This window comes from Haemaphysalis longicornis, unplaced genomic scaffold (genome assembly GCF_048455015.1).
Source record: "Haemaphysalis longicornis isolate Haplotype H1 unplaced genomic scaffold, Haemaphysalis longicornis Haplotype H1 scaffold_3, whole genome shotgun sequence".
Classification (NCBI taxonomy): Eukaryota; Metazoa; Arthropoda; class Arachnida; order Ixodida; family Ixodidae; genus Haemaphysalis; species Haemaphysalis longicornis.
In genome coordinates this window covers 201,049,793-201,073,571 of record NW_027526335.1, presented here as the reverse complement: position 1 = coordinate 201,073,571, position 23,779 = coordinate 201,049,793, and the positions used below count along the sequence as shown (strand labels likewise).

Genomic DNA, 23,779 nt, shown 5'->3' with positions numbered 1-23,779 from the left:
TTGCTTTGGCTTCCTATTGGCTGCGACATCTGCACGCATCGGAGATTGACGAATTTTGGTTTTCGGGTACGAAAATATAATGCCTCCCTTGTCGTCTACAGCTTAAAAAAGGTCCTTGACACACGATGACCAGATCAGGGATGGCCTTGGCGTTGGCTATTCTACAAACGCCAAGCCATGGGCCGTGATCTGGGCCGCCTAGCTCCGGTTGCATTAGCCTGCCTAACCGTGAATTCTCACGCCCTTCCCCTGAATCATATGCCCACGACCCCGTCACTCATAATTACTCCCCCGCAACCTGCGACCTCAGTTGCCTATATCCAGGCGCGACCACCCCACTCATGTTTTAAAGAGAAGCGTTAGTGTCCGCAATGATGGCGTCTGCAACGCAAAAACGCCCTGCAGGAAAGGAAAGCCAACTTTCTATGACGACGATTATTAATGATCGTGGGTGCAGTCAAAGACAAAAACGCTTCAGTGGCCGGAATCGAATCTGGGTCCCTCGCGTTATGAAGCCGGCGTTTATCCGATTGCTTTATTTTGACATGGCAGTCCAAACTCAGACTGCAACCAAAGAATTTGTCACGAGAAAGCTTGGCGTTCAACCATCTTCGTCGTTAGACGGCGGGGTGCATGATTTTTAGTACATGTTCATGCATCTCCCGGCCGTGGCCGTCTCCTTTCAATTGGTCCGTGGATACGTACTTACGCGTAAGGGCTCGTTAGCCCTTTCGGCCCTGGCGGTTTAAACTGACGCCACGCCATAAAAGTTCATATAGCGCACAGAGAGCGCAACCACAACGGTTAGTTTTCTCGGGAATTGTTCTTTAAGCATGCCTACTGCGATAGACGTCACCGTTGTTGCGTTTTAGCGCAAAATGGATGCTACAAAGAACCTTGCTAATCTTACGTTGGGCAAAATGAATGAATTGCGACTCGCCTTTATTTCCCCCTTGAAAGAAGAGGACGCTCCAGTGAAGAAAAAATTACCACATGGAGGCTTTTAAACTATAAAAGCAAAAGTCCTACGTTTATTCCAAAGCTTGTAAATAGATAAGTACATGCACTACGAAGGTCAATTCTTCTTTGTAGGTTTACGTGGTCATAACTATTGTGAAAACACGCAAAAAGGGTGTTTCTGCTCTAAATATTTTTAAGTGGCACATGTCATAATTCATTGCCTTCTTAATCAATCAGTTATTACTTGCACTACCGCCCCTATTTTTGTATGTGGGCTCATTGGGCCCTAAAATTTAAGAAGAACACAGAAAACACCGTTTTTTTAAATACTTTCAGGGTGTTGCGACCGGGCGGGGCGCCCGATCCGAGCTCCGTGGCCTCCGACATACGAGTGGTAGCGTGTATGATGCGAGCGGCCAGCCGCTGTTGCAGCCGTGAAGAAGTCCAGAAGCCGTAGGCTAACATAACTGTTTACTTCATAGCGAGAGGTGAGCCGAAGCCAAAGAATAATGCCCCGACGGGCGAGCTTACAATACAGGACTCGAGCAGAGCGACAACACCGATTCGCTGCTCTAACAGGAATGGTTTACAACGCTTGGGCAGCTCTATTTATACCCAAAAGCGATTACGGTCAAACGCAAACAAGCGGGAACACGCAAAACACTCTTTCCAGAGTTCGTAAGCCGTTCATAGCCTCGGGCACGTTGAGTCCGAGAGAGGGGAGAGAGGAGGACTCCGTTGCGATCGACGGGGCCTCTGTGTCCTTGAAGAGCGTGGAGACGAGCCTCGCAGCCAGCCGCCGGAGTTTTGAAATGCGCAGAGAGCAAAGCGTCTGACGCGGCTTTGTCGCAACTTGTTGCCGACATGGTTGCGCCTGTTTTCGAAGGAGCACGCAGGGGCTTCGCCGCACAGCCGAGGAGTGATGCGGAACAGTACGGCGGCGCTGGCCGATTCGTAACAGCTTCTCCGCCGGGGGTCCGAGATCCCGATGGATAAGGGTCTTCAACCGTTGTCCGGAGGGATGCCGTCGAAGTAAAGCGCTCGGCAGACGCTCGACTCCAGGCCTGGGCTGTACGACACTGTGCTGGAGCTTCACCGGGCCGGTCACGGGTCTAGTAGTGGTTCCCCAAGAACATCTCTGGCTTGGTCAGGCAAGCAACAGAACAACACAGGAAGACACAACCGCATCGCCGGCAAGTGCGAAGACAAATCCACACTGAAGCTCTACCAGGCTTTTAATTGCGAAAAAGTACGCGAATAACTAACTACTCTAGTTATATTTTTGCCCAGCAGTACTTTAGACAAGTGAAAAACCTGAAAGGTGACAGTTCGCGTGATTGGAAATGTCCCACACAAAAAGAAATGCAATCGTAAAGGGCGAAACCTGTTCCAGGAAAAACAATGAAATTGAGAAAGTCCGGCGTCTACAGGCCACTTCTCGTGATGAGAGCCGCGATTTCAGCTCTCGTCATTGCTCCGAGTTTTTCCCTTTTTGTACCGCACTTTAGGAGCAGCCGTTCTCTCAACGCTGCTGCGACCGCGTGAAATGACACCGGCTGTTGTTTTCGACAAAGGCCGAGCGCGTGGAGGAGCGAGCGAGATTTTACAGCGTTCGAACGTAAGGCGCGCACTCCTTATAGGAGGCGGCGTTCCCTTGGCGCGATGCGAGCTCATGGCCTTGCCTCTGGGCGTGCCCGCACTGAAACACGCTCCACAAGTACGTGCGGAAATTTTCCCTCTATCCTTCTTGCTCGCCTTTTCACCAACGCGTTCGGCAAGCGAACATCGGAACGTGCTTACGTTCTCTCCTCTAGGCTGATCGGTTCCCGACTTCGGCTCAGCCACAGGCGCCACCGAAATCTCAACTAGCTTAGCCCATATTGGCCTATCGTCGGGAGAATCAGCTGGGAGTGACACGGGCACGACGAGCTCTTTAGACACCGGGTAGCTTCGTACAGTCACTACCTCGTCGTCCCTCGCGCTTACGGCGGCAGCCTCAGCACGCGAAGCCCGAAGCGTGTTCCCGTTCTGCTTCCTCACTGCCAGAACTACACTACAACCAGGCTGCTCTGTCTCAAAAGACGGCTCGGCCGCCCCAGACACCTGAATCTCTACGAGCTCGGCCGGCCGTTGCTCGAGGTCAGCTACCTGAGCGGGTGGCAGGAAGGAATCGGCTTGCTCAGTGGCCAGATCGTGATGACTCCCAACTGAACCGTGCAAACCGTTCGCTGCCTCGGCTGCAGGCTTTGCCACCACATCGCTCGTTTCCGCATTACCGTCCGAAGGAACAACCTCCGTTTCAGCGGACACGTGCGGCGTCTCGGAAACCTCATCGTTTACGCATTCCTGCGAAACGTCGCTATCTCGCGAAGTGTTCACGTTCACGTCAGCAGCCGTTCCCAAGGCTTCCCGCGAATTTGAACCGTCCGAACACTCCGCCGAGATCTCCAAAACAAACGCCGACACATTATCCCACTCAGTGGACACGCACTGCCCTCTGCCACCTCTGCCGACAGTATGAGCTAATGCGCCTTCGTTATCTCTCTCTGCAACCTTGACGCGCTGCTGGGCTGCAACCGTCACCTCCGACTCACGGTCCCGAACATCTGCTACTGGCAGCGCTGGCACGGTGGTACTTTCCTCGACAACGAGGTCTTTTTCGAGCAATAGTTCTAACTCAGGCTTCGCTTCTTCCTGCTCGAGTTGAATTTTGTGCTCTAGGTGCCCTGACCACGAGTTGCCGTGTGCGAGACGCAACAAATCCTGACGGTAGACCTGCGGGACAACTAATTGTTCATACTCCACCCCTCTCCGGTCTCGATACTTGCGGTAAAGTATCTCCTCCCTCGCCTGGAACCTTACCTTCTTTTTCGCAACCCCTTCAGTTACATTATCCAGTAACTTTTCCAGCGTGTGATCTTTTCTTTGCTCCGCGATCAGTGCCGTACTACCGACGTGCAGCAATCGCTCTAAACTTTCCGACGTAGGTGCTACAAAAGGCTCTGCCAGAGAATCATCTGTTTCGGCGGGCTGCTGCTGCTGCTCGACACCCGCGATCTGAACCTGCAAGGAGGCCGACTGGCCGCGTTCGGAAGCAACGTCGGCGCTAGTCGCAGCAAGCTTCCCCACCTCCTCTCTTCGCGAATCGTTCCTGCTTTCAACCGTCGCCTTCGCTCCGAGTTCGCGAGCCCTCGAGCGCGTCAGCGCGAACACTATCCCTTCCCCGAAAACGAGTCCCCTTTCGCGCAGCAGCTGATCGGACCTGTTCGAGAAAAGATACGGATACTGTGCCGGAAGGCTGAGAGAGACAGCGGCCTCGGTTTCGAGCTTTCCGAAGGGACCATCGATGGTTATCCTGGCGATCGGAGGACACACGCTTTGCGCTTTTACGGCCTGCTTTATCCACGCGCAATCGCCCGTGAATTGGTGCGGTTCGACGTAGGACGGGTGGACCACGTCCATTGTTGCTGCGGGATCGCGAAGCACTCGGCACGGTTTGCCGTTAACTGCAAGCTCGCGTACGTAGGGCTCTAAAAGTTGTCTGCTCTCCTCATCCTGGTCTACTATGTGAAAGACAAGCTTGCCCTTTTTCCAACTAGCTGCGAAATGCCCTGTCTCGCCACAATTGTAGCACGCGGACTGCTTGCGCGCTTCGAAAGCCTTTTTTCGGCGCTGTGCCTCTGCGTTTGCGCTCTTTTCGTTTTCCGAGCCCGTTTCATTATTCGCGGATTCGGTCACTTTTGCTCAGCTCTTTTCGTAGGGAGCTCTGCCTTTCGGCCCTAACTTATCAGGCCTCGGCCTGAACTCTTTTTGGCCGTCGTTCGGCCCCTGCGCACCTCGACGTGCGATGAACTCATCGGCTAGTTGAGCTGCCTTATCCACAGTATTTACCCCTGGCCTATGTTGCCCCCAGAGTCTCAGGTTTTCAGGTAGACGGCGGTAAAACTGCTCAAGACCGAAGCACTCAACTACCTTGTCGTGCTCTCCGAAAGCCTTTGCCTCTTTGAGCCACTCTTCCATGTTTGCCCTCAGCTTGTAGGTGAACTCAGAGTACGACTCGCCCCTGGCTTTCTCGGCTTCACGAAACTTCTGGCGAAACGCCTCTGCTGACAGCCTGTACTTACGCAGGAGGCTAGACTTGACTTTCTCATAGTCCTCCGCCTCCTCCTTTGGCAAGTGGGCCATCACGTCGGATGCCTCACCTGGCAAAAGCGTAAGCAGCTTTTGCGGCCATGAGTCTCGGCAAAACTGGGCCGTCTCACACGTACGCTCGAAGTTGACCAAAAAAAGACCGATGTCTTCTCCTACCTTGTCGGGTCGCATTAGGTCACACATTCGCAACGTAGGTCGCTCAGTCGCCGCAGACTGCACGCTTGGCGCGCTGCTGTCACTCTCACGCCTAGGTCGAGACGCCTGGACGTCTAGACGCTTCATTTCCAGCTCATGCTGTCGCTCCTGTTCTCGCCTTCTATCCTCGCGTTCCTCTTTCCGCTTTCTTTCCTCGCGTTCCTGTTCTTGTTTCTGCCTTTCAAGCTCCTGTTCTCGCTTTTTCTCCTCGCGTTCCTGCTCTCGTTTCTGCCTCGCGGACTCTTCACGCTGGCGCTCAGCCTCAGCCTCAGCCTCTGCCTCGGCGGCCTGACGTTTCGCGGTCTCCCTGTCCTTGATCAGCTCAATGTATTCCGACAGCTCCTCATCGTCAGCCCCGAGAGCGAGTATAGCCTGTATCAACTCTGGCTTTCTCAGCGCGTCCGTAACATCCAAGCGCAACTCTTTTGCAAGCTCCAACAACTGCGGTTTTTTCAACGCTTTCAAATTCATGGCCGGTCTAGAGTACTGCTTTCCCACTGCTCCAAAAATGTTTTGCGCGAATAACCCACGCGACAAAAACACATGCTATCCTCAGAAGCCTGGTAAAACTAAGTGAAGAAAAGTCCCGCACTCACCCTTGACCGCCGTGAATTCTGCGAAGTCCGAAGCCGCCTTGACGTCCGTGGTGTTGGGTCTCGCACCGCTGGCTTCAGGTGTTACGAAGTTGCCATCCGACCGCTGCCAACCAGTTGTTGCGACCGGGCGGGGCACCCGATCCGAGCTCCGTGGCCTCCGACATACGAGTGGTAGCGTGTATGATGCGAGCGGCCAGCCGCTGTTGCAGCCGTGAAGAAGTCCAGAAGCCGTAGGCTAACGTAACTGTTTACTTCATAGCGAGAGGTGAGCCGAAGCCAAAGAACAATGCCCGACGGGCGAGGTTACAATACAGGACTCGAGCAGAGCGACAACATCGATTCGCTGCTCTAACAGGAATGGTTCACAACGCTTGGGCAGCTCTATTTATACCCAAAAGCGATAACGGTCAAACGCAAACAAGCGGGAACACGCACAACACTCTTTCGAGAGTTCGTAAGCCGTTCATAGCCTCGGGCACGTTGAGTTCGAGAGAGGGGAGAGAGGAGGACTCCGTTACGATCGACGGGGCCTCTGTGTTCTTGAAGAGCGTGGAGACGAGCCTCGCAGGCAGCCGCCGAAGTTTTGAAATGCGCAGAGAGCAAAGCGTCTGACGCGGCTTTGTCGCAACTTGTTGCCGACATGGTTGCGTCTGTTTTCGAAGGAGCACGCAGGGGCTTCGCCGCACATCCGAGGAGTGATGCGGGACAGTACGGCGGCGCTGGCCGATTCGTAACAAGGGTTTAAAACGCTAAATCAAACTCGTGCAATCAAATCATACAAACTCGCGATATAAAACTATTCCAATGACACTGATGGCGAGTATCTTTCATACGATTAAGCAAAATCCTCCTTCGAGTCTCCGGACCATCCCCCAAAATATTGCTGTCTGTTACTTGTTAAGGTTGTTTATCCGCAAACGCGACAGAGCTGCTTTGGTGAGCGACAGCAAACGCGTGTGCATGTCGGTACTCTTTAACGTTTGGCGTATGTATTAAGCCTGCGGTAACACGGTGTTTCAAATATTACGCTGTTATAATAAATTCGCCGTCACGTTCGGTAATCTATACGTGTCCGAATTTCCAGCAGAGATGTACAACTCGTTGGAGGTGAATTTTTTAGGGGCGGCTAAGCGGGATTTTATGCTTGTAACATCCTGCCTTTCCAACAACTCCGTCCAGTGATCAAGTGGAAAAGCACAAGTCAACGCTGGACGACGACATTAACCGTGACTTCATTGACGGGTACCTCAAAAAGATTCGAGAACACGAGAATGATGTGGATTCAAACTTTTTGCGTAAGTGTTTCTTTTTTGGTACAGGCTGATAAACTAAATTGTACGTGCAAAACGTTTGGTGCTATACGTGTTACAAGCGCCACAGGCCAATAAACGAACGACAAAGCCCCCCAAGCAATTCTATGTCGCCTGCTAACTGATTGCAGTTTCAGATAATATTTAAACTCCCGATTATCACATACTCGCAGTGTTGGATTGGCCAACCGAAGAATCCATCACGAGAAAGCTTCGCGCTCAACCAACGTCGTCGTTAGACGGAGGGGTGCATAATTTTTTATTTATTTATTTGTACCGCCGGACCTGGAAGTATTTCGGAGAGGAGCGGGTTACATATTTATAAAAAAATATTAAACAGCAACAGTAAGTGGTAGAGAGGTTGTTGCATGCTTACATGAGCCATGTTCACAAAAAGTTGTTGCTGCTTCCGGAAGCTGTAGGTGTTCTTCGATGACAGCCTTCAGTCCGGGTAGGTGGTCCCATTCTTGCGACGCCTGCGGAATGAACGACTGAAAGATGGTTCTGGCGTTCCATGGTATTGTTCCCAATTTTTGCCGGTGATCAATGCGCGAGCAAATGAAGAAATCAATTGTAATTACTATATTGTGCATATAGCAGCTAATGTAATGAACTTTGGTGAACAGGGGCAAAAATGTTTGCCGCGTGACGCTAGAGGAGATAATTCGAGAGAGTTCTTCATGGACGTCACAGCTGCCGCACGAGGGAAGCTGCAAACAATGAAGTGACAATATCTGTGCCAGCCGCTTTAAGTAAAGTTTGATCTCTCTCTCTCTCTCTCTCTCTCTCTCTCTCTCTCTCTCTCTCTCTCTCTCTCTCTCTCTCTCTCTCTCTCTCTCTCTCTCTCTCTCAAATTAGTTCGCTTATCCTATGAACGACTAGCCGGTCTATAAATTAAACAAACTCCACGTTTGAAGCCAGAAAGGTATCTTGACATGGTATTTTCCTGCTTTTTTCTATCCGCTGAATCTAAAGGTACGTCGGACGTACCCGCAGCACTTCTTAAAGATACGTCGGATGTACCCGCAAAATTTCTTAAAGATACTTCGGACGTATCCGCGGAACTTTTTTAAGTACATCAGTGTATTCACTCGGCCCAAACATGCAGCGTACGTTCAGCGTTTTCTCGCGTCGACATCGCGTGCATGGCGACGCGAGCTAAAACTCGAGCGACGCCGATGTCTACGCTCGCCAGATATCGGCGTCGACGCAGCGCGAGAGAGCATCGGAAAGCGAACGGCAGCGTCCGTCTTCGCGTGGTTTGGGGTCGTTCCTTTCAGCAGAAAACAATCAATTTTTTTAACTTACGCTAATCGGTTGCATTGAGACGAATTGCAAGCTATTTCTGTTCGCAAGCGCTCATCCATTTGTGGCTTGTTCGGCTTTCATCGGGGAGATTGGTGATCTGCGATAGCTTTGTGTGAGTTAAATGAGGGAGCTCTGGTTACATCGCATCCAGTATTAGCATAATGTGGCTTGTCAGCAAGATCGGTGCGTGACGAGCAAGCGTTATCAACGCCAGAATTTTGGCGCATTCCATTTCATTCGTAGCTCCCTTGGCTTGCGCAGGGGAGACCGGGGATGTGCATAGCTTTTTTTTTTACTCAAATAAGGGAGCTGTGGTTACATCGCTTGTAGCACTAGCATTATTGTCCTCGGCTCCAAGATCGGTGCGCAAGAAGCAAGCTCAAATCTCTCAAATACGACCAAAAGAAAGCACACCCGACACTATTCATGGGCAGCCTCAGTTGCTACACCGAATTCTTCAAACGTCCTCGTCTCCTTCCGTGGTCGAGCGGTTGAGAGCTGGGCTTGTGTTTTGAAGGTCCATGGTTCGAATCCTAGCAAAAACGGTTTTTTTTTCGGCGAGGGTTTGATCACTTTTTTTAACAGGGTACAGACAGGGTGCCAGAGTACCCTGCCTTTCAACCTACAAATGACGTTCGGCGGTAACCTCAGTATCAAGGCAGCGCTGACATTTGTTTTGCTTACAATTTGAATTCATGAACGTGCAGTCGGTACGCAACATGAAGGTTAAATCAAGTAGCAACTAAAGCAGTTGTGCGAGGTGCGTCTTCGTTTATCATTCTATCTTATTTTGTTCTGATTTGACCGTTATGGCTCGAGATACATGTCGCAGCATTTCAATATTTGCCCGCCAACATACTTAGCAATAAATAAAGACGCCAAGTGATTTTTTTTGCTAAAGCTAAAGTCTTGATAATTGCAGTTTAAGAAGCGACAATTACTGCTCATAAACGACTTCAACAGGATGGCATACGTGTCAAGCAACGCCCGCCGACGCAGCGACTGGCGCGCGACTTCGCCGGTCTCCTGCGGGCCCGCGTGTTGACGCCAAACGACGCCGACGCTCGCGCGACGCGTGATTTCGCGTCCATGTGGTTAGGGCTTTAAAGGAGCCATGAAGAGAAAATGCAAGTTGGTTTTATTCGAAAGATTTCGTGTTTTATAGTGCCCCCAGCGCTTGTCCGGATACAAACGGTGCTTTATTCACTGAGAAATTAAACAATTTAGGTTAAAATTTTGATTTTCCCGCTCAATCGTGCGTTTTCGTGGTCCCAAGTGACATCACTGGAACCGACCGCTCTGCAGCCTAGAGTGCCTTCATTCACGCATCCGCCGTACAGGGTAGAGACACGTATACGCTGGCGCCGCCATTTTCGATTGCTCGCTCGCCGCCGAAGCAAGTCATTGTGTCAAAACCGCGCTAAAATTATCGCCGCAACGCGGTTTACTGAAGAAGTTTGAATCATATTGTCTGTTTCGCGTTGCTAGGTCTCGTGGGAAACGAAAAGAATAACGCGTTGAGCCCGTTGGCCCAATTGCGGCGGCACGGGACCGTTCAAAGGTTGTCTCCACCCTGTACAGCGGTGTTGGTTTGTTCCCGCGTTTCTTTACGTTCCGTAACCTAGATGGCGCCACCATACCGTGACAAGCGTTTGGTTTGTTTTTGCCCGCATTTAAACCTGGCTTGTTTTTGTTCTGGGAGAAAATATTCGTTCCCTGAAACAGTGCTCGCTCGACAAATGGGGTCACGTAAGACACCGTTGCTTGCGTCAATCGGCCAGTGTCGTCTGAGACAACCCCAAGCCCCGTAGTGCTGTGCAGCAAAACACCAAGCATGCTGTGCGCAGTACGAATAGCAGAACGCATCAGTACTTCTATGTTTACATGTGCTTTCGTAACTTCCACTGTTTGTCCCATCATTTTTATTGCTTTGTATAGAATGTGCCCTAAATTTAAGCGCAAATCGCTCGCTCGTCTAGTTTGTAAGTTCTACCTAATCTGCGTCTGCTTCTGCCAGCCTCCGCCAATCGCAGAGCTTAGCTCATGTGACGACATAGGTTCTGTTGCGGGAAATGAGCTGGTGGGTCACATGACCATTCCCGTTTTTCCTAATTATGTAGCTTATTTGAGCGAAGTTTACGTTTAAAGTGGTGTCAGTATGATTCTAACGAGGCAATCTTTTGAATGAACCAAACTTTGTTTTCTCTTCATGGCTCCTTTAAACAAAAACATAAGAGGGGGAAAAAAAGAAAGATACTCGCGTCGCACATGATTTTGTTTCCCTCTTGCGAGAACCCGTAGTGGTCCGCATTCGATCTCTGACCTCAGCGAAGGCTCTAACCGCCCCTACAAATAAGGTCCAACTAGAGAACACGAGGGAAAAAAATACATTCTGCGTCAGGTTAGGCATCGTTAGATTCTTGGCTTATATACAGCAAACGCGTGATGGTTTTGTCGTCGATGGTTCGAGATAACCACGCTAGTTTCGAGCAACGCCGCTTCCGAGCCACTCTGGGCCCTGTACGTCCGACGTATCTTTAAGAAACATTGCGGATACGTCCGACGTATCTTTAAGAAATCTTGCGGGTACATCCTACGTATCTTTAAGAAATCTTGCGGGTACTTCCGACGTATCTTTAAGAAATTTTGCGGGTACATCCGACGTATCTTTAAGAAACATTGCGGGTACGTCCGACGTATCTTTAAGAAATCTTGCGTGTACATCCGACGTATCTTTAAGACATTTTGCGGGTACGTCCGACGTATCTTTAAGAAATCTTGCGGGTACATCCGACGTATCTTTAAGAAATTTTGCGGGTACATCCGACGTATCTTTAAGAAATCTTGCGGGTACGTCCGACGTATCTTTAAGAAACATTGCCGGTACGTCCGACGTATCTTTAAGAAATTTTGCGGGTACGTCCGACGTACCTTTAGACACAGCGTTTTCTATCATCCATAGGCAGGCAACACATAGAGGTTTAATACCCTAATGGTCATAACAAGGTGCGGAAACAGTGGTCTAGGTCGGCAAGAACAGAAAAGATAGCTGGCTTGGGGATTTATTCGCATCATTTTCCTCCCAGCGCGGCTTCTTGTTGGAAACGTGGTCAACCTATTCTTCGGCGGCTCCAACACCGTGGCCACCGCTATCCACTGGCACATGCTCAACTTCGCCAACAACGCGGACACGCTGCAGGCCCGAGTGCAGCGCGAGATCGACGAGGTGGTGGGCCGGGAGCGACAGCCCACCTGGGAGGACAGGAACCAGATGCCCTTCACGATGGCCTGCATCCGGGAGATGCACCGCTGGAAGCCAAGCTCACTGTCCAGCGTACCAAGGGGGTGAGTGAGTGACGCACTGAGTCGATGCGCACGTCCATTGCTGAAGGTGCACCCAGTGACGTTATGTAGATTCACCTCAGGAAACATCAAGCGAAATTATCGCGAGGTTTCCGCTGAGGCCGAATACACGCCTTTATGGATGAAACCTTAACTGTCATCTTTCAGTTGCGATCACTACGGACTCTACCACCTGATACTGAGATTCTCTGAAAAGTACGCGACATTTGCATATCTTTAGTGGTGTTCTTTTATCCATGTATCGCGAATACTTCGCAGGACTCTATACGGTGTTACCAGAAGGCCACTTCAAAAACGCGTAGTTCTAAGGTTCAGTGACTGCGTATCAAAAATACAAATAGGCAGCTCTGAACGTTTGAAAGAACGACACGTGGGCGTGTGTGGCCTTCGTCCTTTGTGCAATATGCGGGACTTGAAGTACCGCCTATAGCAAGCGTTTAGCGCAGATTCAAGTCTACCAAGCGACGTATTGATATTTCTAGCGTGGATAAAGGCACTTTGATCTGAACGTAATAATGCTGTCGTCACGAGGAAGCAAGGTTCGCTTAGTCAGAAGATGGGGTAGCATCCGGCTTCCATATAGGAGCATATTAGCCTAAATTTTTAATCTGCAAGGCGACGACAGCTCACATTTGCGGTTGTCGGCTGCATCTGCTTGTTTAGCCAAGCACATGTGGCTAAGAAATTAGTCATTGACACGCTTTGTAATGCATATAAAAAGTTAACAGACATCAAGCTGGTTGATATGTTTCTGGCAACTATGACAGTTCTCTAGAAAAGGTGTGTGTAACAAATGTTCTGCATCTAGCACGTCCACAGGTGCTTTGGGCCACCGATGCAATTTTGACAATGCAGAAACCTTTTTCAATGGTGTCCACTGCTGCTACATTCTTTCGAAACAGCGTCACGACAAAGTTCCAGTATTCACGCGTAAATGCCCTATCTGCGTGGTCGCATTAGCCTAATTTCTAAATTGTCGCTTTTGTGGCCCAAACATCACAAATATCTGTTATTTTGATATTGCGCGCATAGTCCACGCCACGTTTATTCTTTTCTGCCCAGTCCTTCGGGAGATTTTGTTTTCTTTTTCCAACCCGAACCCTCACCAGGCAAGCACGTACGCGATTGTAAACGTCGGCAAACTTCTCTGCTTTCCAATCACGATCATTTCCTCTCCCGCTCTCTCTGTGTCTCTCTTTTTGACTCTGCAAGCAAACATTCTCTCCTTATCTGCGCTTTCTTCACTGCAAATATCGCCCCAAGAGCCTAGTATTCTGCGGCGATTGCCAAGTAACAACTTCTCCGCTGGCCACCTGCCACCTTCCTTCTCGCTCCTATGATTTTTGCAATACAGGTTCCCTCAATTCGGATCACATTACACCCGCTCAAAGTGCTCGCGCCTCTCCTCTTCAAAATGTCTTTCAGATGTTTCTTTTTAATCAGCTCGAGGTAAAATGTCATGTTTTGGAGTTTCGGTTATTCGCACCTCCATGACGCCGATTTCAACGCATAGTTGGTACTTTAATTAGATCTAATATAAGCTACTTCAGCGTGTATTTTTAATAAAAATGATGTACTTGGTTATGTGCAGGTATTTTTTCTCAGATATGCGTGTGGTTTTCATTGCGCTGAAGAATGTGTACACGTAAGCGTGATTGCAGCATTTTAGTCATTTGGAGCAGTGTCGCCGGTCAGTTATTTGGAAAGGTCTTATCAGGGATGTCAAATACCATCCGTTCCTCAAATACCATACAGAGGTTCGTATATGCCAACTATAGGTAGCTGTTTCAGGGAAGTAACAAAGATCGATCGTAAGTCCTTTCCTTCTTAGTTTTGAAAGGTGCGTCTTAGCGCACGAAAACGTGCTTCTTTGGGGACAATCTAGTGCCATTTTAAGGATTGGCGCGAGTCGTTGAGAGTGTCTTAGTTTTGTTTTTGGTTCTTCTTGTTCGTCCTGTGCTTTGACAAGCGTCATTGAGCCGGAGCTCTGCTGGAAGAGTGCTTACGTCACGTGCCGGTTGATGCATGCGGCGAGGACTGGATAATTTTGTTTGCCTCTGAGTGGCCAAGAGTATATAATCTTAACCTCTACCCTTACCAGGATCATTGTATGGTTTTCCTAGGTGCTAGCTGTCCGCACCTACAATGGTTGCCAGGCGGGCTCATCAAACATCCGCGGAAACACATCAGCGCCGCCGACCGGAAACTACGACGGTGGCAGGCAGATGCGAGAGTTCGCCTGAAGCTGGAATCAGGCACCGCGAAAGCTGGCGTGTGGAAAGGATGACAATGACGGGACTCCAGGATTATCAGTTCTGGACCGTCGACGGACAGCCCGAGAGGCGATCCGGCGCTCGATTTTCCCATGTATGCCTATGGGACTTCCAGTCCAAACGCAGTCCTTAAACTGCCCGCCGACCGTCCAGTACTGGCAAATCGAGAATGTTAGATAATAGGCCGGAGGCGAAGCGAAGGATGCGGGATTTTTGCCAGCGCCACGGAGAGACACAGTCGCCGGCCTGCCCGCCCCTGACGCAATCCCATCATGTCAAATCTCCCACCGGCAATGATGCTGGCGCTAACACTACGTCACCTAACTAAAAGAGCACCCATAACTTAACGCTAAGCTCCCAATCGCAATGGGAGACCTAGATTATGAACATAAACGAGTAAAACCATGTGAATAGCGTTAGGTTACACGAACGTGTAGCTTTTCAAATCTTTTTCCACCTTGTCGTTGCCGCAAGCACTGACTGAGGAACGATGCATAGCTTCACGCAGCAAAGCATCACCACAAAACAAAACACGGAAGCCTCGTTACGATGCTACACAGTAAATACTTCCAACCACTGACACGGACACGTACTGGCTCCGGTTTACCGACACCCTGCAGCTGCAACCTCTCACGCCATCTTGAACCACGCAAACCTACGAGGCCTTTTTTCCAGTACCGCGGCGTGTCAGAACCCTTGCTACTGGTATACTTCTCACACCTGACTTTCAATATTTGGAGAACATATACAGTGAATGGATGCTGAGCCCGAGGTCGCAGGTTCGGTTCCCGGCCGTGGCGGCCGCTTTTCGATGCAGGCGAAAAGCAAAAACGCCCGTGTGTACGAGATTTCGGCGCACGTTATAGATCCCCAGGTGGTCAAAATTATTCTGGAGCCCTCCACTACGGCGCGCCTCATCGCCTGCTTTGAGTCGGCGTGTTAAACCCTGCAATCAATCTGCAGTGAATGGATGAGTTATCTTGCAAAATCCTCCCTCCTCGATAACGTCGATATGACGCTATCGTGTCGAGCATGCGGGAAGATCCCGTACATTCTATAAGGCCTTAATTAACATAGACGTCCCCTGCAACTTTTTTATTTTCTTTCTCACTAATCCTTGCTGTGCCTTCTTTCGGGGCGGTGCTCTGGAAATAAAAACAAGGCGTTAGGATTTTAGGGGTACAAATGGAGAGGTCCACTTGGTGCGGGCTGTGTTTGAACTATGATGCGGTTTACTTGTGAATACTCCTGCAGAAATTGTAGATGGTTTTAGGAGACCATTGACCGACAGGTGCCATTATTTAACGACCCATCGACGAATTTGAACTTGACAGTATTACGTCCGCCAGATTATTTCGGCTAGCCATCCTCCTGAAAATGAAGACGCGGCAGCACCTAACTCCCGGCATGTTTTCCTTGCAAAGTGAAGCGTGTAAAGTTAACACGAATGCTTCATTAAGGCCGTGCGGCAGAGCCACTGTACACCTAGCCCGTGGTCACGGATAATTTTCTCTAGAGGATGGCGGATGTTTAGGAGGAGAAGAAAAACAATACCTCCCGTTTCTCTCATTACAGGGAGTACAAGCTTTGCGAGCATGCTTTAATTAATGGTCGGCACTCCAGTAACCCGGTGGTTGTTGTTTACTGTTAGCTGGAACGCCAAAAGTAAAGTACAGCGATGGGAAATGCTTGTTGTGAAGCAGCGAAGAGAAGTGTTGTTGCCTGTTGTCTCAGAGAATAGGCTTCGATGAGCCACATGAAGCCCTGCGCTAATATTACCTTCTGCAATTGCAGCGGTGGTTAAGTGGCTAATTGAGTTGTGCCGCTGAGCCGAAAGAGAGGCATTCGATCCCGGCAGCGGCGGACGTTTTTCCGTTCAAGGAGAAGAAAGCACCGCGTGTCGAGATTTCGGAGCGTTTCAAAGATTTCAAGGTGGTTAATGAAAATGAGCCCTCCACGTGGTCGCGCCGCATAGCCCAGGTGTTGCCTCGGCGCGCGAAAACACACAAAATCTGAATAATTAGGTTCCCCGTGAATTAAAAAGCTACTGCGCTCGGTCCTATTACTATTTCCAGACGCTCGATACGTCCCTGAAGACTAGCAATGTCGATGGTCATAATCCTGCTAGAATGCGTCAAATACTTCAACGGCGTCAAAGTGTTAAGGAAAGTGGTATCAGGCTGAAATATTACACGGCTTATTGGACAAATGCACAATTATTACAAAAAAGCTGAACACAAATGCTAAAAAACAATCTCAAAGATCATACCACCATTTTAATCATTTGTTTTATTGTCCAATTTTTTTAAAGCTTGTTTTCTAGTATGCACTGAAACGTTTGTACCTAATGAATTTCATGCTGAGAAAACCGGTTGACGCCGTAAGAGCTCATGAAAAACGTTCGGACTAAGCGCTCTAGCCCTCTGCGCACATTTCATAGTTCCTTCTTTTGTCGTAGAATGCTGATACACTCATGCAGAGTTGCACATGACTGCGGTGAGTTTTGAAGAACACTTCGTATGCAGCAATGTATGCTGCTAAAGCGGGTGCTGCTAAAGATGCTTCTTGGGCACGCCCCAAGCAATCAATGAATTATTCAATCATGTATATGCTTGAATAATTCATTGAACTGAACTGAACTCAGAGGGTCGTCGACAACGAATATGTGCATGCACTCTAAAACATGTGTGCGTGCTGCGAAGCCTAGCCACATGTTACATATAAAATAGCGCATGTCCAGTAAGAGGCCATGAGACAAGGTTTTGTCAGAAGGAATGTAAGCGAGGTTCAAGCGATATTCCGTTATTGGCGCAGTGAACAGAACCACATTACCGAATTGAAGCTTTACTAAAACGTTTTGTTGTCCATAAATATGAATAGACGAATATAAAAGCTGGTATGTTGGTGCATTTTCAAAAGTCAATTCTGTGCACCTTTTTCGTGCGTTGCATTTTATTCATTATTTTTTCCCAGCACCAGTGAAGATGTTGTGGTGGACGGGTACTTCATTCCTAAAGGAACAACAATATTCCCCAACATCTGGGCTGTACATCATGACCCGAACCTCTGGAAGGAGCCGTCCAAGTTTGACCCGTCTCGATTTCTCAGCGATAACGGAACGCTCATTCATCCGAAGCCCGAGTACCTGATGCCATTCTCAATAGGTAATACGGCGCTCAGCTTGCACAACGCTTACTTCAATAGCTTTGAGAAAAACCAGGAATTCCTTCGCACGTGCACTGTACTCCAGAATCGCTACATTTGCATCTTGAAAGCACATCGCACGAAACCCCCGGTTTGTATTTTGCCTAGCCCTGTTTTGGTGAGACCGATTTCTGGCGATGCAGACCGTGTATTATCGATAATACCAGAGCAACTTTAGTGTATCAAGAAATACTCCTGCATGGATATGCCATACCGTTCCACTTCTCGCCTTGCGGTGACGCCTTACCGGATTACAGATATGAAAATCCGCTTTTAAAAGGACATGCACGCTACGCGCTCCCCTCGATTTGAAGATATCGGCACACCTCACAAAAATTGATCCCTATGTGAAGCAAAGATGTAAACTGGCTGTGATGCGAAAAACTCATACTTTGTGACTTCGGCTTACTTTAAAGCTCTTAAGTAGCAGGAAGAGTGCGTGAAATCGCTTATACAATTCCGTCATCATGAAACGAGCACAGGCCATCGCATAAAGCCATTTCAAAAGATGTACAGGTTCCCGAGGTTCCCTGGCGTGAATTGCTTGAAAGAAATGAGATTACGTGGCTATTTGAAGAATTAAAAGCCCAAATTTTAATCGTACGCACAGGAAATAATTTTGTGATAGCCCAGTCATTACTCTAGAGCTGGGCCACGTCGTTGGCCACATGGCGTGCATGCGTAACTAGGCTGTATCAGACAACTATCTGATTAGTTACGGGACTGCCAACACAGGCAGAACGTTCTTCGGAAGGCGACGAGGAAGTCTTGAGCGAGTGGGCCTCTACTGATCTCTGCACTGGGAGTGGGGCTACACAGCGCAAGCAGCACTGCAAAATGGATGACCCGCACAGCACTGTTTTAGTTGATAGATAGGTTTCAAAGGATGATTACATAGATTACTTGCTTTTTCAAAAGCTTTTCAATGCAAGCATATGTGTTCGTGCTTATAGAATGTTCTTTCCAACACCCCTTTTGTTTCCGTCTTTCCTGTGTTGCCAGGAAAACGCATGTGCCCTGGAGAGGTTCTGGCAGCCGTGGAGATCTTCCTGTACATTACCTGCATCCTCCAGAAGTATCGCATTGTACCGGAACATGGAAATATTCCTGAACTCGACGACGAAATCCCCCTTGCGCACCTAAATCACTACAAGCTCGTGTTCAACCAACGATGAAGGTCTCGGCCCCGTTGAATAACGCAGCATACACTCTTCTGAAAATTTCGGTGCCCACAAGAGGAACCAAAAATATGTCCTTGAATGTAAATGTAAATATTGGCCTGAGCTGTTTGTTAAGGGAAGTTGCAACGGATTATTGAATTTTTTGGCATGGATAGTCACCTTGGGTAACTGAATATTTCTATTTCTGCATGATTTATTAGACTGTTTTCTATGCCCGTTATAATTTAATAGATCCCGGTGTAGTTATCGAAATGTTACAGCAACGGCTGAATGTTTTATCAATCACTGAATTTTCTATACCGTCGATTGTGGCTGCATTCAGCTAAGAAAACACATATCAGTTTCGTGCTCGTTTTTTTTTTTTTGAAACATTAGCTAAAACACCATATATTTGACAAGCATAAAAGGTTTCATTGAAGAAATGCATATTAGCCAGACATAATTGACAAGCTCAAAAGAAACCCCTAATTACTTCAATTTGTTTTATAAATAGGTTTGTCTGAAGAATGAAGAAATTCATATTACGCTACGTAATTGAAGAAATAATAAAACCAGCGGCGACGCTTCATTGACTCCTGCTAATTGTTATGTAAGTAATAATGAGAAAAATAAAGGTTTCGTTTAATCGCATAATTCCCAGTTTATGATTGCCAGAAACAAGCAAAAAGGCAGTTTGACAAATCCTCACCGCTCACAATTTTTCAGAGAAAGCATTAACATTTCATATTTCACCTAATTACTCTTCAAATCCTTATCTTAATTTAACCGCATCCCTTTGTTTAGTCCGTGCGGTGCAATAAATGTTCTAAAAATGTGCTTCCCTGCCCTGCCTTGGAACAATGACATGTCGGTAATCTAGACTGTTGGCGGCAATTAGCGCGCGGGCGTCGTTCAATTCGTCCAGTGATAACACTTCCGTGATGACACATTTTTGAGGAGGCGCAACTTTTCTTTGTTTTCCCAACTTCCCTTTGGTTTTCTTTTCTTGGGCACTGTCTTTGAGAGGTAATTTGGCACGTTTAGGAAGATCGTTGGGATCGCATCCGGCCGGAGAAACGGAATGCACAGCACTTCAGGTGAGATACGGTGCACTAGCGCATCAGCGCACCATGTGCACCAGCGCACCATTTTACCTTGGGTGTTGTGTTCAAATTGACGCGTGACGCTAACTGCAGATCGAAATGCTCAAGCGGCTTGTTGGCTCGAGGTGTGTTGCTCTGCCACTTTAGCCACGTTTACTCGTCCTCCCGCACCCCGAAAAGCAACAACTTCTGGAACCATTTAATTACCCTTCGTGCAACCAAGCACAAAACAGTGACCCTAACGGCGGCGGCTTATACCAGACCAAGTTTCAGCACCACATCTAGCATAACTCTGACGAAGCGCGACAAAAATTTAGAACGAATATATTGGAAAACGCGCTTACGGCCATGTATCGTGTGCTCAGCTCGACGTGTAAACCGACCGCTAACGCCATCTCGCGAATGCATGAAAGGCGGCGACGGCGGTGGCCATAGGAGCCGACCGGCGGTAATCACACTTCCCTATTCTAGTCACTGTACGCCAGCTAGGCTGTATTCCTGTGATGTTGGTCACGCTGCTGCTGTTGCTGCTCCATGGCGGAGCGCGCTACCGCCCACGTCGGCAGCTGTCGCGTGGCCGTAGCGGGGGCTTTCCTGCGCGGCATGGATAGCCGGAGCTACGTGATCGCGGCGCCGCGTGGGGAAGGAAGGGTCCCGCAACTTTGCTTCCTGCGGAGCTATATCGAGGAGCTATAGTGCCCTGCGTTTATCGCGCCGCCGGAGCAAGCCCTTTTGCACCTCCTCAATAATTCTTGTTCCGTGGTCTGGCCGCCTACTGCCACCGTGCTCTCTCCGGTGTCTTCCGAGCCGCCCTCATAAGGGCTGCTTAATGTGAGACTCAGTTCTTCCGAACATACTCCGCACTTGATGACAATTCAGAGGGGCTGTTGCCGTCCTGTCGTTTTCTCCGGGACCGGTTTATTTTGTGTGTGCGCCTGTGCGTGTGTGTGTGCACGTGTGCACCTGTGTGTGTGCGCGCTTGCGTGTTAGGCTAAGCGGGTATCAACAAAACTACCCAATTGTCCAGTGTGGAGTTTCCGGAAAAGTGCGCTGAAGCTACACCTGCGCTGTGAGGTGTGCCGTATTGGAGGGCTCCGGATTAATTTTGACCGCCAAGGGATTTTTATTCTAAGCCGCAATATCTTCTCACGGGCGTTCTCATTTTTATCCTCCGTCAAAAGAACGGCCTCCGCGGCCGGAATGAAAAAAGGTCGGTCGGAAATGTAGCGGCATGCGTTACGGCACGTAACGTGCTCACAAGCTGGTTGATATTGGAACCTCGTATTGATTGCCGAAAAGTGGGGTCAGGATTTCTCTTTATGGCAAGGCACACCCGACCAAGCTTATCTATTGGCCAAGCACCCGCCATGTGAAGTTTCCGTCCTTCGTCCATTTGCGCTGTCCTACAGCACGACAACAGCGACTAAAAGATTCGGAAGACATTAGAGAGTTTTAGCAGTACGTCTGTTCCGTCGTGTACGTAGTTACCGTGTTGACCGGGACCCGTCTTGGCACTTGGGCAATCATCCCGGAAGGGGCATTAGTTCCGCGGGCCGGCCTTCGCCATGTCCGCGCAGTCGTCACGGTGGGGTGCGCCTCCTCGCCCTTCCGCACGCGCAGGTGCCGACGGGCCCCGGTCAACACGGTAACTACGTACACGACGGAACCGACGGACTGCTAAAACTCTCTATTTACTTGAGTGAGCGGTGAAATGGGTAAATTCGATGACCAAAATTGAATACGCATGGGACTATAAGAGAAGCTATCAGGGTGCACCGACCAAAGACACGGCGGGTATAGTCAAGGCAAATATGGTTAGTCTTCTTTCCGAGGCCTTCAGTGAAATCCTTTTTCTGATGAAAGCCTCGGGTGGACAGCACAGCGCTCGACTGCAGCGCCCTCTAAGTATGCTCTCGTTTTCGCTACTTAAACTTTTCTTAAACAAAATTCTTGTTTTTCTGACATCGTTTCTACACATATTTTTCATGTCTGAATAACCTTAGTTGGAAACTCTGAAAACTGTAAGCCTCACTCTGAACGCTACTGATCGTCTGGTCAGGGCAGAGTGCAGACGACCACCGCTATGTGCGGCGTGCAAGCAGACGACGCTAATGTTTCCCTTTTAATTCCTGGAAAGAATACTGAAGGGATAAAAAGTAAGCAAATTAAATTTGTTACAATTGTCAGACCGGCCACTTCAATCTTAAGGATGCCTCAGTTTCAAATGCAGTGAGTGCACTTAGAGGGATTGCTGTCAAGTGGTGTGCTGTTTTTCGCGCGTTTTCATCACTTCGAGGGCAGACTGCAGCAATGCAAAACTGGCCCAGAGGGAAGACCAGCCAATATTTCTAGGGAATATACGGCTGTTGCTGCGGCTCATGATGATCATAATGATGATTATGATGATCCTGTTGTCACATTTCACTCTTTCCAGAGTGAATTTTTTGCTCAGTGTAGTGCGTGGAATTTATGCTGAATGCTTCGCTATTTATAAATAACTAGCAGTAGTACCCGATGGTGCCGGGGTGGACCATTACATTAATGACACTAACGGGTATAGCACGTGTTCATTTATTTGTTAGTTGTCATTATTGGCTAGTTCATCGTGTCGTGGTACACACTCGGGAGCTCCTGCCTGCTCTCAATACATTGGCTCCAACTGCAGGTGCGTCGTGGTAATGTGAAACGACTGGCACTCGTGTTTTACCTCAACTCTCGCTAAACAAATTGCACCACGATGGTGCGCTCGAGTGAGTGAGTCAGTGAGTAAAAAACGTTTTATTGAGCAGGTGAAGTAGGAGTGGCTCCCAATTTCAGAAAGCCATGTGATGAGCGGGCAGCCTTCGCTCTCAAGGAAGAACTGTCCTGACATCCAGATTGCTGTTAGTCACCAGGTTCTCCCACAGCTCATGGGTGGGAAGAGTAAATGGAAGATGGGGGAGGTTGTTTTGCTATGATAAATGTCAGGGCTCCCACGGGAGGCGCGTGGTTGCAGAAAGTGCCCACAGATGGCGAGCGCTATGCGAACGCGGGAAAATTCAACTGAATTCAACGTCGAGAGGGATGTAACTTAAAAGAACCTGGCTTGCCTTTTTATCCGCATGTTAGGACAAAATACTGAAATTAGGTTTTGGGCAATTGACTGGGCAGCATCACCATCATCATCATGCGACTAAAGATTGGGAAACTGTACGTGAAGAAAATGGGAGCCAATACACCCTGCGAAGGTCGGCGACAAGCGATGCTATTTAGCTCGCTACACAGAGGTGGCGCGGAAATTAATCGAAACGTATGAGAAAAGTTTGCTTCCCTCGTGTATATTTAAGCGTTGGTCATCCCTCAGAAGGAGTTTCGCATTTCGGGCACGTTACACACTTGAAACTGTAGCCACAAATTGTGCCGTGCTTTAATGCGCTAAAGCAAGTTGGACGGCAACAGCTCGAAATTCGTGCCGCGAACGTGCCGCGAACGCGGAAACAACTGCACATCAAGACAAATCAAATACTGAAGTAACGCGCAGTCACCGTCCTACGCCAGGACCACGGAGCAAGATTAATATAATGTTACAAGCGCTCGTCATACGTTAAGCTAGCGGCATCTGCCGCGGGTGAAGAAATTGCGCGACCCCCGCAATCGGCATTTCACTGCTCAGCCGTGGAATAAGTGCGGCCGCTACCACTTCGTCCATCAGGTGCCGCTACCCTCTCCTTCGCCGTCGCAGCTACGAAGCTTGGCAGTCCACCTCGGTTTTCGTTGGACATTCTCGTCGCTCGTCAGCGCTTGTCGCAATGGGCCGTTTCGCCTCCTATATATTCTTGCTCCGTGGCCAAGACCCACAGTGAACTTGCATGAAGGAAAAGCCTCCTTGTATCATTTTCTGGTGGCACGCACCCTTACTCTCAGCCCCATCCCCTTATCCGGACCCTCTCCTTTTAATGAAGGCGCGACTAGGCACTTTCCCTGCGCAACGTCACGACGCGCTAACTGAAGCAAGGCTCAGAGTTACTTGACATAGGACTAGCGAAACTCTCCATTGGCGGTGAGCGCGAACACAGGCGGCGCTCCGAAGCGCGCCTCCGTGACGTCAGCTTAGGGATTCTCGCATTTGTCGTCTGCTTCACTCAGAATCGCTCTCCCTGCCGTTTCTTTGCGCTC

At 49.1% G+C, this 23,779-nt stretch overlaps 1 protein-coding gene and 1 pseudogene across 2 annotated transcripts in view; one reads left to right on the top strand and one right to left on the bottom strand.

Moving 5' to 3' along the window:
• LOC144173660 (cytochrome P450 2C28-like) overlaps positions 1–19,232 on the top strand; it is a 36,245-nt gene extending 17,013 nt beyond the window's left edge. The window contains exons 6-10 of one of the 2 annotated variants that reach the window (XM_077701994.1): positions 7,083–7,198; positions 11,608–11,866; positions 17,131–17,321; positions 18,364–18,538; positions 19,036–19,232. In XM_077701994.1, the coding sequence (XP_077558120.1) occupies positions 7,083–7,198; positions 11,608–11,866; positions 17,131–17,321; positions 18,364–18,536 (739 nt within the window). In that variant the 3' untranslated portion in view covers positions 18,537–18,538; positions 19,036–19,232. Of the gene's footprint in view, positions 1–7,082; positions 7,199–11,607; positions 11,867–17,130; positions 17,322–18,363 lie in introns of both variants that reach the window. The other variant, XM_077701993.1, reaches the window with a different exon arrangement.
• LOC144173764 (uncharacterized) lies at positions 2,073–5,778 on the bottom strand (annotated as a pseudogene).
• Positions 19,233–23,779: the final 4,547 nt, after the last annotated feature.